This window comes from Bubalus kerabau, chromosome 1, assembly GCF_029407905.1.
Source record: "Bubalus kerabau isolate K-KA32 ecotype Philippines breed swamp buffalo chromosome 1, PCC_UOA_SB_1v2, whole genome shotgun sequence".
In the NCBI taxonomy this organism is placed as follows: Eukaryota; Metazoa; Chordata; class Mammalia; order Artiodactyla; family Bovidae; genus Bubalus; species Bubalus kerabau.
The window spans coordinates 24,347,260-24,361,928 of NC_073624.1; the positions used below are offsets into that span (position 1 = coordinate 24,347,260).

Below are 14,669 nucleotides of genomic sequence, written 5' to 3' on the forward strand. Positions count from 1 at the left end.
TTAAAAAGCCTCAATACCTCAGGGCTCCACTAGGTGACTTTTACCTACGACTCTACCTTACCCTCGGAGAAGGCGATGGCACCCCACTCCAGTACTCTTGCCTGGAAAACCCCATGGACAGAGGAGCCTGGTAGGCTGCAGTCCATGGGATCCCAAAGAGTCGGACACGACTGAGCGATTTCACTTTCACTTTTCACTTTCATGCATTGGAGAAGGAAATGGCAACCCACTCCAGTGTTCTTGCCTGGAGAATCCCAGGGACGGGGGAGCCTGGTGGGCTGCCGTCTATGGATGGGGTCGCACAGAGTCGGACACGACTGAAGCAACTTAGCAGCAGCAGCAGCCCAACTGACACACTGACTTGGTCTGACCAGTTTAGTCAGGCTTTTCTGTCTCCCACAGACCCCTAAACTTTGGCTAGCTCTAAGCTTAAGCAAGCCAATCCAGAACACCCTCTCTTTAAGCAAGCCAATACAGAATACCCTCTCTTAAGAACTCATTTGAAGTATCAGCTGACACCACACACACACACACACACACACCCCTCCTGTTAAAACTGCCCGGGTCATGTCATCCGCTAACCTCTAACCACTTGTCCCACTTACCCACAAAGATCCTGCTGGTACTATTCACTGAAAGCCCTTTTTGTGTTTGATTCTGAGATATCTGCATACCTTGTGGTCAGAGCAATCTCCTAATTGCAAAAGCCTTTTCAAATAAAATCTCTCCTTGCCAAGTAGGAATTTAGTTTTATTTGACATGTGTATAGTAACATGACTTGGATGAGGATTGGACCTCACCCGTGCCATCCCCACGTCAATAATCATATTTCAGGAGTCATTTCAACTCCTCTCCTGCTAAGAGATTCAGGTATCTTTCCCTGAGTTTAAATCCTGAACCAGTGCTACAGCCATCTTATCTACTACAACATGGTAAGAAGTTACTTTAATATTTTCCGGCAAAGAATTTTTTTGACTCTCTGACCTCAACACACCTCAACCACCACACCTCAACCATCACATTCTAACTCTCGAGTGGGAATATTCCCAGCTCTTCTGTGAGGCCTCTTTCCTGACTCCTACAGTGGAGATGACAGAAGGGAATTTCCTTGGCTCCTCACAAAGGAATATTCTTTACCAGCTCTTTTCAAGTCTCATGTCTGGTTTAACTATCTAACCCCATAGGTAATTCTCATTCCAATGAGCGCCCTTCCACCTCATCCAACACGCTGCACCATTATAGCACTAATCCAGTCCAGTATCTTCAAAACTGGCAAACTTTCACTACGGCAATTTAGAACTTCCTTATCCTCCTTGAGAAACAGGCTGGATCTCCCTAAAACCTCCCTTTTTCCATCATCCTCTCTCTTCCTTTTTACCACCCTCAAGCTTCCCTTCAGCTCCCCCTGAATCCTTAACTGTCCTCCTTTAATACCCCAATCTCCTCCACCCCTCTTATCCACTCTTCTCACGCCAACCCCTCAGCTCCCTGTAGTCACTATCACTTTAAGGCTCCCTTTAACCCACTAGGGACTCTTAGACCTGGAGTCAAAAATACAAATTGGAAATCGGCTAGATCTTTTATCCGCTCAAATGAGCTTCTGAGACACCCAGACAGCCTGTGGTCTCTCTTCCATCCCTCACCCAAAATGCAGTCCACAGTCTCCCTGAGATTACATGTCAGGGCAAAGAAAATCCAAAAGGTCTCCTCCACAAATCATGGTGGGAAGATGGTAGCCTTCATAGTGACTGAGTAGGTAACCTCAACCTGCCCTATCTGCCAGAAACACAATTAAAAATAAAGGAAGGAAGAGAACGAGCTCTTCTATACAAACCATCAGTGAGCTGAAACTTTAAACTGAAGCTGTAGTAAGCTCTCTGTTTAGGTGTTCCTATGTGTACATGTATATGCATGTTATATGTATATGTGTACGTATGTACATATATATGTACACACATATGTATATGTATCTATATGTGTGTATATATATGTATCTATATATAGAATGTCTATATATACATATATATATAAAAAATTACTTCCCTACCTTCAGTTGGTATTGCCAAGTTTAATTTTACATTATGAAATCCCTTAAAGGATTCTGAGTAGAACTGATGGTGGTGGTGGTGGCACAATTCTGTGAAAAGACTAAAAACTACTGAATTATACACTTGAATTGTATAATGTGACTAAAGCTGTTAAAATGAAAACAAAAAGTGCTCATAGAAGAGATTTCCAGAAATTAAGGAAATTAAAATTCTTAAACTTTCACAACTTTAATTATAGAAATTAACCCAAATGTTTTAAGAATCCAAGTTTAAAAACATTTAGGCAAATCTTTGGTATGTGAGACTAGTTTGATATCATAGGTTTAATAAAAACAGCTATGTCTTCTGAGTTACAGGCATTAAGTATAACACAAGAGTACATTTTTATTCTACTTGAAAACTCTCTTCCTAAACTTTTACAGGTTTATTGATAGAATAAACTAGCATTATATCTATATCTGTATTTAGCTAAGTTGAGTCATTATTCTGACAAACTGTATTTTGAAAGTAATTAAGTCTTGTAATAGGCCAACTTGAAGATCGTTTCCAAAATCTTTTAGCATAAGTCTAAGGCTTTAAGTTACTAAGTTAGTTCATGAATATTCATTAAATACCTAGGTCATTCCTGTGTAAGACAGAACACTGAGGCATAAGCATTTCAAGTTTATATAGGTTTCTGATTCTTATTTTCATGGCACCAAGATGCTATGTATATTTGAGTCTATTAATAAATATATTCATTTCTGCCACACTGAGAAGTTGTACTATTTGGAAGAATATGACTATAAGTTGTAAGTTGTAAGATATATACTCATAAGCTCCACCAGTCTACTACAAAATGCTGCTGCTGCTGCTGCTAAGTTGCTTCAGTCGTGTCCAACTCTGTGCAACCCCATAGACGGCGGCCCACGAGGCTCCCCCGTCCCTGGGATTCTCCAGGCAAGAACACTGGAGTAGGTTGCCATTTCCTTCTCCAATGCATGAAAGTGAAAAGTGAAAGTGAAGTCGCTCACTCGTGTCCGACTCTTAGCGACCCCATGGACTGCAGCCTACCAGGTTCCTCTGCCCATGGGATTTTCCAGGCAAGAGTACTGGAGTGGGTTGCCACTGCCTTCTCCGACTACAAAATGTTGGTGTATGACAATTCACAATTCTTTACCTCATAGTTTTCTCTGTAAAATAGAAGTTACTGTAATTACAAGTTACAATCTTCTATGTAAAGGAGACCCTAATAGGAGAAATGATGACAGAAAGGAACAACTCTGTATACAAGTTATGCAAGATGTTGCTTTCAAGGAAAAAGAAAACAGTACTAAAGTAAAATGACTAAATTTTAGAATTTAGTGTTTCAGAATGAGAAAAAGGAACATATATAGAACAAAACCTGAATAGAAACAGAAAAAGTTACAACAAATTCATGAAAAAAATAATTTTGTCATCAAAGCCAGCTAAGACTTGACAGGTTTATTTGTGAGATTTTCAGAAAATCCTTCACTATCAAATATTATATTTGTATAAAACTAAAATTTGATTTTCTACTAAAATGACAAAAACTTTTTGGGTTACTGATCTGCTCTTAAAGAGGTTATAAAAAGGTTTTTCTTTGCCTTCTGAATAACCAATCTCCCAGGAAGCCAAAAATTCGGTGTCTTTTCAGAATTTCCTGTACTTGGTCTTAATATTATCACATCTTACTATTTTAAAAAGTCTTCTCACTTTTGAAAGAGCTAAGGTTGCTTCCTGTGTTCACTTTCAAAAAAAATTTGTTTCTGACACTGATCCATGATCCTATTTAATAGAATGTTCAAATTTCCTGACAGTTTTTGACATTCTGTCTTTTCAAAATAAAATACTAAATGATGTGTTTTGCACCTATAACTCTTTAGAATTTCCTAAAGGGCCCCTGGAAGTTCACAAAGGATTAATCCTTTCACCTTGTAAAAAGAGAGGCATTAAAAATAACTAGTTTATTTGATCAATGTTTTGCTTCTAATGTTATGGGAAGCACAGTCAAATCAGAAGAGATGCTTACCCTCCCTAGATTAAATCTGCATGAGTAAAATGTCAATATGATTAAAAGTTGAATGAGGTTCCTGGAAATTTATCATTAGTCTCAGTGTCCACAACATGCTTCTACTGATCAAGAGACTGAGCGGTGCTTTCTCCAATATTACACAACAGTACAGTGTCAATTATAATTTTCATTACTCTTTTTTTTATGATTTTTTTTTAGTATTATCTTGGTCATAACTTCATTTCTTTAATTTGAATACAGTATATTCTTGGTAGACCAGTGAGGGTTCTCCATCAGGGATTCACACAACTTATTTATGGAATTTTATTAGACAGATGTTCAGGACTTACTCCAGACTTCACTAAAAAAATTTTACTTAATAACCCTGATATTACTCTTCATATGCTCTAACTATATGCTTCAAGATACATTATGTCTCAGGATTACTACATACCTTTAAGTCATCTTCTCTGCAAAGATTATATTCATTTATACACATGAATCAACGTAGTATCTACTTTTTAAAAATAAGATTAATCATTATGTTTACAGGTATTTTGCCTAAAACTTCTCTGAACTTATTTTGGTGTGCATGCCATAAAAACACCCAAACTTATTTATCAACTGCATTATTTTCTATAACAAACTCTCATCAGATCTTTCAGTTTTTAAATTACCCATAATAAACTATCACCACCACTTTAAGTCTTGTCATTACAGAGTGCTGAGTGTTGTTTTACTTTGATGTTTCTCTGAAAGCACCTGCAAATCAGCTACTGGCCAAGCATTTGTCTTCAACAACAAAACAAGTATTGCTGAAAGAGGAATGTATTCTTGGATACAAGCTTCTGATGGCATCACTTAAATAACTTTGAGACTATATTGAGTCAGGATTATGGATCCATGAGACTGCTAACCCAAGATCTAGCAAAACAAGAATTAATCACTCAGGACTGAATAAACTGACAAACAGTGACTGTGGGTTTTAAAATACTGCTGATGCTTTAATGTCCTATTCTCTAGATATAAGGAATTTGTTTCTTTTTTCTCTTAAGCTACCTGTAATTCAATGACAATGTAAGTAACCTACAATGCAAGTTTACTTCTGTAAACGAAAATAAGACATTTATCTTTCTCTCCATCATTCAAAAACAAAACTCAGGTATTAACTGAGTTTTCTTATTTTCATGGCAATATAGTTATTTGCATAAGTTCAATAAGAGTCTGTCTTCCAGGCTGGAAACATTATTATGCAACCAAGGCTTTGACTGGATGTCATATTTGAAAGTCATGTTCCTTTAATCTAATACCACCAGACACTTTTAAGGAGCTGTGGTTGATTTTATGGAGCAATGCTTACAGTCCTCTTGGGAAAACTAGATTGATACTTGGCTTACAGAGTTCTCAGACTTAAAGGTAAAGTAAGCAAAGTTAATTTCAGGCAGGAACCCCAGGATATTCTGGGGACTTGAAGAATTCACCCAAATCTGTAAGTACTGCAAGTGAAATCCAATGGTGAGTACCTGACTTGGCTTTCTTGGCCTCAAGAGGCTTTTAAAGTTCATTCCAAGATTCGTTATTAAAAAATCCCACTGAAGCAAACTTAAAATGCCTACACCTACATAAATAATCAGACCAAACTTACAATGACTTTAGCCTACCTTGTTGTGGACTGAATGTTTGTGCCCCTCAAAATTCACATGCTGAAACCCTACAAGTGAATGTTATCAGGAGGTAGGGCCTTGGGGAGGTCATAAGGGTGAAATCCTCATAAATGGGATCAGTACCCTTATAAGAGTCCAAGGAGAGCTCTCTTCTCTCTGCCCTGAGAAGATACAAAGTGAGGTCTTAGCTGTCTGCAACCTGAAGAGAGTCCTCACCAGAATCTGACCATACTGAGACCCTGCTGTTGGGCTATCAGCCTCCAGACTGTGATAAATGAAGTTCTGTTGTTTATAAGTCATCCAGTCTATATTTTGTTAGAGCAGCCTGAGTGGACTAAAACATATTCCTAAGACTGTTTTAAACAACAGTAGGACTGACCAAGTCCTCAAAATTGCCTTCACTTAGCCACTGACTTGGCTCGACCAAAAAGTCTAACTTTAGTCAGACTTTTCTCTTTCCTACAAGCCCCTAAAGTTTGGTTAGCCCTAAGTGTAAGCAAGCTTATGTTAGGTCCCCTATCAGCTCTTTCCAAGCCATCAACTGACTCTGACTGCAGGAAATTAGAAACTCCAGTTTCACTTTCCTGATCTTGAATCTGCTCACCATCACCTACTCAGCTCACACTCCTACCAAGTTCCTGCTAGACTGCTCACCCTTCTTCATAAAAATCTTTTTGTGTTTTATTTTGAAATGCCTGCAGATGGTACAGTCAGAGCATTCTCCATATTGCAATTATCTTTTTGAATAAAGTCTTTTCATACTCAAATCTGGATTGGCTTTTACTTATCAGTAATATGACAAACCACCTACATGCAAACTCCAAAATTTAGTTCAGTTCAGTTGCTCAGTCGTATCTGACTCTTTGCGATCCCACAGACCGCAGCCCGTCCAGCCTCCCTGTCCATCACCAACCACCGGAGTTTACTCAAATTCATGCCCGTTGAGTCGGTGACGCCATCCAACCATCTCAATCCCTGTCGTCCCCTTCTCCCGCCTTCAATCTTTCCCAGCATCAGGGTCTTTTTCAATTAGTCAGTTCTTCGTATCAGGTGGCCAAAGTATTGGAGTTTCAGCTTCAACACCAGTCCTTCCAATGAATATTCAGGACTGATTTCCTTTAGGACTGATTGACTAGATCTCCTTGCAGTCCAAGGGACTCTCACGAGTCTTCTCCAACACCATAGTTCAAAAGCATCAATTCTTCAGCGCTCAGCTCTCTTTATAGTCCAACTTTCACATCCATACATGACTACTGGAAAAACCATAGCTTTAACTAGACAGACTTTTGCTGGCAAAGTAATGTCTCTGCTTTTTAATATGCTATCTAGGTTAGTCATAACTTTCCTTCCAAGGAGCAAGTGTCTTTTAATTTCATGGCTGCAATCACCATTTGCAGTGATTCTGGAGCCCAAAATAAAGTCTGTCACTGTTTCCACTGTTTCCCCATCTATTTCCCATGAAGTGATGGGATCAGATGCCATGATCTTAAGTTTTCTGAATGTTGAGTTTTAAGCCAACTTTTTCACGCTCCTCTTTCACTTTCATCAAGAGGCTCTTTAGTTCTTCTTCACTTTCTGCCATAAGGGTGGTGTCATCTGCATATCTGAAGTTACTGATATTTCTCCCGGCAATCTTGATTCCAGCTTGTGCTTCTTCCAGCCCCGGGGTTTCTCATGATGTACTCTGCAGATAAGTTAAATAAGCAGGGCAACAATATACAGCCTTAACGTACTCCTTTCCCGATTAGAATGTCAAGGCTGTATATTGTCACCCTGCTTATTTAACTTATCTGCAGAGTACATCATGAAAAACCCCGGGGCTGGAAGAAGCACAAGCTGGAATCAAGATTGCCGGGAGAAATATCAATAACTTCAGATATGCAGATGACACCACCCTTATGGCAGAAAGCGAAAAAGAACTAAAGAGCCTCTTGACCTCCAAAATTACAATGATATTTATTTCCCCCTATCAAAAGTGATTGGTATCACTTTCAAAACCATATTAAGGTACAGGTGAATTTAGGTGCACACAGAAGGCACTGTGTGTAAAATTACTGTCCAGAGTACAAGCAATCTGGCCTTAGGTCAGTCATTCATCTTTCTAGTGTCAATTAGCAACTTAAAAATTCAATATTTTTTTGCCTAAAAGTATGATTTCACTTCACATCCCCAAGCTCCTGGCCCTTCCAAGCAAGGTATTACAGAAACAAAATTTAGCACTGAATTACTTACAGTTTTCACCAAACTGAGCCCAGGTACATTTCCGAGTTTTCCAATCTCTCATGTGAATGACTTAAACCTTTTGCGAGAAAAGTCACTACTGCCACAAATAACACTAACAGCTTGAGAAACAAAAGCAGCTACTAATAAAAACAAATAACAGTTTTCCTTATATTTATGATGAATTATGTTTTATATGAATAATCTCAAAGGCAAATACTCTATTCTTTAGGTTGCCTAGTCCAGGTATCTGACTAAATTTCCAAGTTATTCACAAGAAGCAGAATTCTATTCATTAAGGGGAGGCTCCTTTTACAAAACAAATATAAAGACTCTCTCATATAAAGCATGAAACATACAAGGCAGGAGCTCAGTATAGTATTTACCCACCCTACAGGGAGAAGTCCATCAATCGAATGATTTTAATTTATAAACAAATAATACAATGAAAAAATTTCAATTAGAAATACTTTGATTATTTTCTCCATAAATATGGGCAATTTTAAAATAAATATCATAATCAACTATTTATTCTTATTTATAATAATCACATAAAAGGTTCAAGTTGTAATCCCTTAAAAGGTAAAATAAATTTAAGTAGACAGAGGCCATGTTGTTTATATAAAATAAAATAGAAAATATCGAAGTATTTCATGTAGTTCTAGTTGCAGAATAATCAAGTTCAAAAATTACTGGCCTAAAACATGCCCAGAACATGTTTTGTCTTTCCTGAGCATTAATATTTCTTTTAAATTAGCCATCTTAACAAGAGTAACTCTTCACGCAAAATCTACTACTGACCATGCATTATGCTATCTATCCCTTTGCAAACAAACCATAAGTTCTCACAGAAATCTTGGAAGATACTATCCCCATCTAATAGTAGGCACCAAAGCTAAGAAACCTGTCCAAGGGTGCCATAAAGTGGTAGAAGACTTGAACTTGGTTTGTTAATAAAGCCTATAGCTTTCTGCTACAGTGTCCCTCCGTATAGTCTTCTCAGAATATGTTTGCATTAAAATTTCCATGATAAAAATCAATTTTCTCAGAGTAATTACCCATGGCCTAAACATAACTATAACCTGTGTTACTTATTTTTCCATTATGTTCAATTTATAAATTCACATAGAATATTTTCCATTTATATACTCCTTCAAAAAAACCTTCCTTGATACTCAAAAAAAGACTAACCTTTCTGATAGTCAAAGCATATACAACTAACTATACAGAAAAGTATTTCAGTTCAGCAAATGGAAAAATTTCAATTAAAGAAAAGAAAAATCCTCTGAAAAATTGAACCATGGGAAATTAGTTAGGCCTGATTAAAACAATGAGCTGAAACCCAAAAGTTTCATAACCAGTCAAATTATCTCCTAGCCAGATGAGCAAATCTAAAGCCAAGTAAGTAAGCAGGGATTAAAGTATCAAATTTAATTATATGAAACTGTCATCAAATATCAATTCACATGACTCACCCTAATGCTTAAAAGGCTACCTAGCTCAGGTTCTCTCTACATGTGTTCTTGGAACACAGGTTCAGCAGAATGTTACAAAATTACAGAATTCACCAAAAAAAGTTCATTGTTGAGTTTGGCAAACAGTAGATTTCAACAAAGTTAAAACTGGTCTCTACCCCATAACTTCTCAGAGCCCTTAGAGAACCTGCAAAAGAAGGATTCATTATCCTAATGAAGCTAATGAAGGTGTACAAAGAGTAAATGAACTATCCAAGGTCACACAGCTAGCAACTGGCAAACTTAGAATAAGAATCAAATTCTGATTCCCACTCCAAAATTCATTCTATCTTCCTAAGATCTCATTATACTGGATATTAAGCAATTTGCCAAGGACCACTCCTATAAAAATTTGAGATGGAAAACACTAGTGGCTTGTGCTGACAGTATTACCACCACCTCACCAAAACAAATTAACAACAACAAAAAAAGATAAGTAGCAAAGGATTCTTACAAAACAACAAAGTCTTCTCAAAATATGCTGGGACACAGTATTTAGAAAATTTACACACCTATGGTACTCCGAAACTTATCAGTTCAGTTCAGTCGCTCAGTCGTGTCTGACTCTTTGCGACCCCATGAATCGCAGCACACCAGACCTCCCTGTCCATCAACCGACTCCCGGAGTTCACTCAAACTCACGTCCATCAAGTCAGTGATGCCATCCAGCCATCTCATCCTCTGTCGTCCCCTTCTCCTGCCCCCAATCCCTCCCAGCATCAGAGTCTTTTCCAATGAGTCAACTCTTCGCATGAGGTGGCCAAAGTACTAGAGTTTCAGCTTTAGCATCATTCCTTCCAAAGAACACCCAGAACTGATCTCCTTTAGAATGGACTGGTTGGATCTCCTTGCAGTCCAAGGGACTCTCAAGAGTCTTCTCCAACATCACAGTTCAAAAGCATCAATTCTTCAGTGCTCAGTCCAACTCTCACATCCATACATGACTACTGGAAAAACCATAGCCTTGACTAGACGGACCTTTGTTGGCAAAGTAATATCTCTGCTTTTGAATATGCTATCTAGGTTGGTCGTAACTTTCCTTTTCTAGGAAATCAGAGCTATAATCTTTTCTAACCAGTAACTGGATGGAAGTTAAGGATGGCAACCTAGATGGTGAAGTCCATCAGAGCAGGGCCCATGTTGATTTTGCTCACCAATGTACCATCAGAGTCTGATACACAGTAGATATTCCATAGCTAATTGCTGAAAGAATGAACAATAAATCCATGCTCTAATATTAATCAGCTGTAAGATTTTGATCAAGTTATAATCTCTATGAATTTGAGTTTCCCCACTTGCAAATGAAGTGGTTAGACCAGAAGGATCAAAATCTTTAAGAACTTGTGAATCTCATAGAAACTAAATCTCAAATCCCTGGCATTTGAGGATATGTCCACCATCGAAAATTGTAACAAAAAAATAACATTTGCAAATCACTTTATATTCAGTATTTCATTTAATATGCCCAACAAATTTGCAAACTAGCTTGGTAATACTACCCACATTTTACAGATAAAGAAACTGGAGCCCAGAGAAACTAACTAGATCAGAATCATAAGGTTATTTGGTAGTGACACACAGACTTTAGGAGAAGGCGACGGCACCCGCTCCAGCACTCCTGCCTGGAGAATCCCAAGACGGAGGAGCCTGGTGGGCTGCAGGCCATGGGGTCGCTAAGAGTCGGACACGGCTGAGCGACTTCACTTTCACCTTTCACTTTCATGCACTGGAGAAGGAAATGGCAACCCACTCCAGTGTTCTTGCCTGGAGAATCTCAGGGAAAAGATTCCGCGTCTATGGGGTTGCACAGAGTCGAACATGACTGAAGCGACTTAGCAGCAGCAGCAGCATGGACTTTAAACTCAAGGTTTGGGTGCTGAAGTCCCCCAATCTTTCCATTACACCTTCTCCTCTGATGACAGAGATGAGGACACAGTCCAGATAATGACAGCATTTTTCCCGGCTTTCAGCTATTGATTTAACTGGGCCAAAGGTCTCCCAAACTCTCCCATCATCCCATCTTCCCAATGTTAAACCTCCAACTCTTCTGTGAAGAAAAGTGATCTTACTACAACAAAGTAATCACGTTTCTCCCTGGAGTTCAAGATTAACGAATAACACAATTTTAACAGAGAATGACATTATCAAGGAATGAGAAGACCCTAAATTATGAATAAAAATCTTTCATGGTAAAAAGAGTTTTAGTTCAAATATATACCCATGGTTAACTATGTTAAATTCAAAGGCCACCTTAAACCATGATTAGACTGTATTTAAATTAAGAGCTTCACTTTCAGAAATTCTATTGGTGGAAATGAGGCAATTTGAACTATTAACTTTTCTAGGTCTTCTTATATAATATCATACTTCATAATATTATTTCAAGTTTAACTTCTCTTAACTCCAATAATGAATAAACTCAATTCTGGGCTCAATCCTGGTGTTAAACAAGTGGCATTTACAACATAACCTTCTCTTCCAAGAAATACAATTGGGCAACCAGAAGCATCTGGGTAATGGAATGCAATTTCACCAAGGCTTTAACCCAACAGGGGACTCTATTTGTTAATTCTATTAACCTTCTGTCTTAAAATACATCCATATTATATGTCAAACAAAATTGTTTGTCACAACTATAGCAAAATCCTCTTCAATAGGGACTATATCATACTAAAATAAACATATACTTACTAGACCTCTCAAGTACATACCACTACATTCAATTCTCTGCCAAGAAAATAAAATAAGCACTAGCTTTCTAAAGTTTACACGTGGAAATAGTTTAGAATATGCTTACAGTGAGTTGTAATTAAGTATAAGTAGATAAAACAGGCAGACCTAATAATCCTGTTGCGGCTGCTGTTTAGTCACTTCAGTTGTGTCCCAGTTAAATCAACAGCTCTTTTGCGACCCCCGAGGACTGTAGCCTGCCAGACTCCTTGGTCCATGGGATTTCCCAGGCAAGAACACTGGAGTGGGTTGCCATTTCCTTCTCCAGGGGATCTCCCTGAATAATCCTGAAGTGTAACTACAGAAAAAAATTCCTCCTCCAAAACAATGTCAATCACACTCATCCAATAAACATATACTCAGAAATGGCATATCTGGCTCATTTATAACACAAGACTGTTACTACTGTGTTCTGGAAACTTCAGTAAGTGTGCACACTGAACATAAATTTAGCCTATTAAATTAACAGCTAAAAAATCTCCTCAGACCCAAGAGGCCTGAAAAGAACTGACCGCGACACAAGTGAGAATTGTTAACTGAAACCAAAGCTTCAAGTCATTCCATCAATTGGTACTTAAATTGCTCTGCTGGTAAATGCCCCATAGCATCAGTCATCACCACTTCACCGCTGATGTGAGAAGAGCTGTGGAAATCTCGCGGGCCAGTCAAAACCCTCAGTGAACTGTCACAAAATAAAAGTCGCAGGATATATGACAGCTTCGCAGGCCAATCGAAAAAACAAAACCTGGGACCATCGAATTTATGCGATTCTCGATTCTCGGGGCAGATTACCTAGAATAGCCTATGTTATTTACCAACGTGCCACGCAGTCTCCAGGGGAGCGCAGCAGATGATAACTTAGGTCCCAGGACAGGCTCCTCTCCACCAAGGATGACTTTCCTACTTGGTGCCAACTGTACACTTGCATGCTCCGAAAATAGGGGCAAGTCCTGAATGCCAGAGGTTGCAAGGGCAACGTTTCTATTTTATTACGGACTGGAGCCCAGGCGATTCCCCAAGGCTGAAAACACTCGACCTATAACCTCGGAGTCCCTTTCCAACTGTGCTCTCACCCACGATCATTACATCCTCCACGGAAACCAGTTATTAGTTGTTACAAGGCCTGGAAAAAATAGTAAGAGGGTTCTAAAAGTTCACGGGACCCACAGAGAAAAGGTGGTGGCTTGGAGGGAGAAATCCAAACGCTGAAGCATCTTGGGCTCCAACGTTTAGAGAGCCAAAATCCATACAAAGCCCCTCGTCCCCGGTGACTGCAGGCAGGGGACCCACCGATCTCCAGTCACTCGGACAGGATGGGTCTCCGGGGGCAGGTCACCCCGCCAGGCAGCCCGGACGAACGCTCTGTCCGGACGCGGTGGGCCAAGCGAGGCGGGGGCTGCAGCGTGGCCGGGCGGAGCGCGCAGCCCCTTCTCCCGGGCCCCTTGCTCCCTCCTTCCCCACGACCAGGCCTCTCCCGACTCCTCTTCCCCAGCTTCGCCTCCCCCCCTCCAATCTCCCCCGCAGACACAACAGACCGAGACCCCCTCCTTCCCCCCGCAAACCCCACCAACTTTCCCGTCCCCCCGCTTTCTCTCCCACCTCTCAGGAGCACGCAGAAACTGCAGGCCAGGAGGCTCCTCAGGACGGCCCCCATCTTCCCTTCTCGCGTTCGCTTCTCTCACCGGCGAGGGGCGGCCCGAAGAGGGGGAGGCGAGGAGCCGGGGCGGCCGCCGCAGCGGCAGGTCTGCACGCTCATGCTTCCCAGCTTTCCAGAGAGAGAAGAAAGAAAAGGGGGGCCCGTCAAGGCTCCGCGCGCGCCGCCGCCGCCGCCGCCCTCTCTACCGCGCCGCTCCGCCCGGAGCTCGCGCGACGCCAGCGTCTGCTTCCATCCCGCCGCCTCCTCCCCCGGCGCCCCGCTTCCCCCGCGCAGCTCCTCATTCAGCCTCTTCCTCTCACGCAGCGGCGCAGGGATACGCCTCCCGCCGTCACGGATCGCCGCCGAGGTCTCCCTGCGCGCGGGCGAGCCCTCCCCTCCCTCGGCGCCGCCTCCCGGGCAGGTTAGAAAAGGAGAGGAGGCCGTGCGCACAGCCTCGGCGAGGAGACCCCGGGAGATCTGCGGGGCCAGTAGAGGTGGGCTGGAGGGGAAAGGCCGCCCGGCGGCGCATTCCGAAGGGATTCTTTCCCGGGCCTGCCCCTTCAGCCCTCCCCGCGGAGGGCGTGAAGCAACCTCGAACAACATCGGGAGCCGGCGTGGTCGGGACTACTTTCTCCGGCTCGGCCGGGCAGCCGCCTGCGCCGCTCTTTGTGCGGCCGCCGCCGGCCGAGCCAGGTGGGGCTCCGGGTCCACGCCGGCTGCCACCTGGGCCGGGGCCGGGGCGGCAGGAGACGGCTGGCTGGGCCTGCAGAGTCGCAGGTCCACGCTCAGAGATTCACCTAGATCCCGATACGAGGCATAAGTTTAGTCCCAGGGTTGGAAATC

General features: G+C 41.3%; 1 protein-coding gene across 7 annotated transcripts in view; it reads right to left on the minus strand.

Moving 5' to 3' along the window:
* Positions 1-14,461, minus strand: part of LRP6 (LDL receptor related protein 6) — a 178,109-nt gene extending 163,648 nt beyond the window's left edge. For 2 of the 7 annotated variants that reach the window (XM_055570414.1, XM_055570417.1), the window contains exon 1: positions 13,790-14,127. In XM_055570414.1, the coding sequence (XP_055426389.1) occupies positions 13,790-13,844 (55 nt within the window). In that variant the 5' untranslated portion in view covers positions 13,845-14,127. Of the gene's footprint in view, positions 1-13,789; positions 14,128-14,417 lie in introns of those variants that run through there. The other 5 variants (XM_055570416.1, XM_055570413.1, XM_055570415.1 and 2 more) reach the window with 3 other exon arrangements.
* Positions 14,462-14,669: the final 208 nt, after the last annotated feature.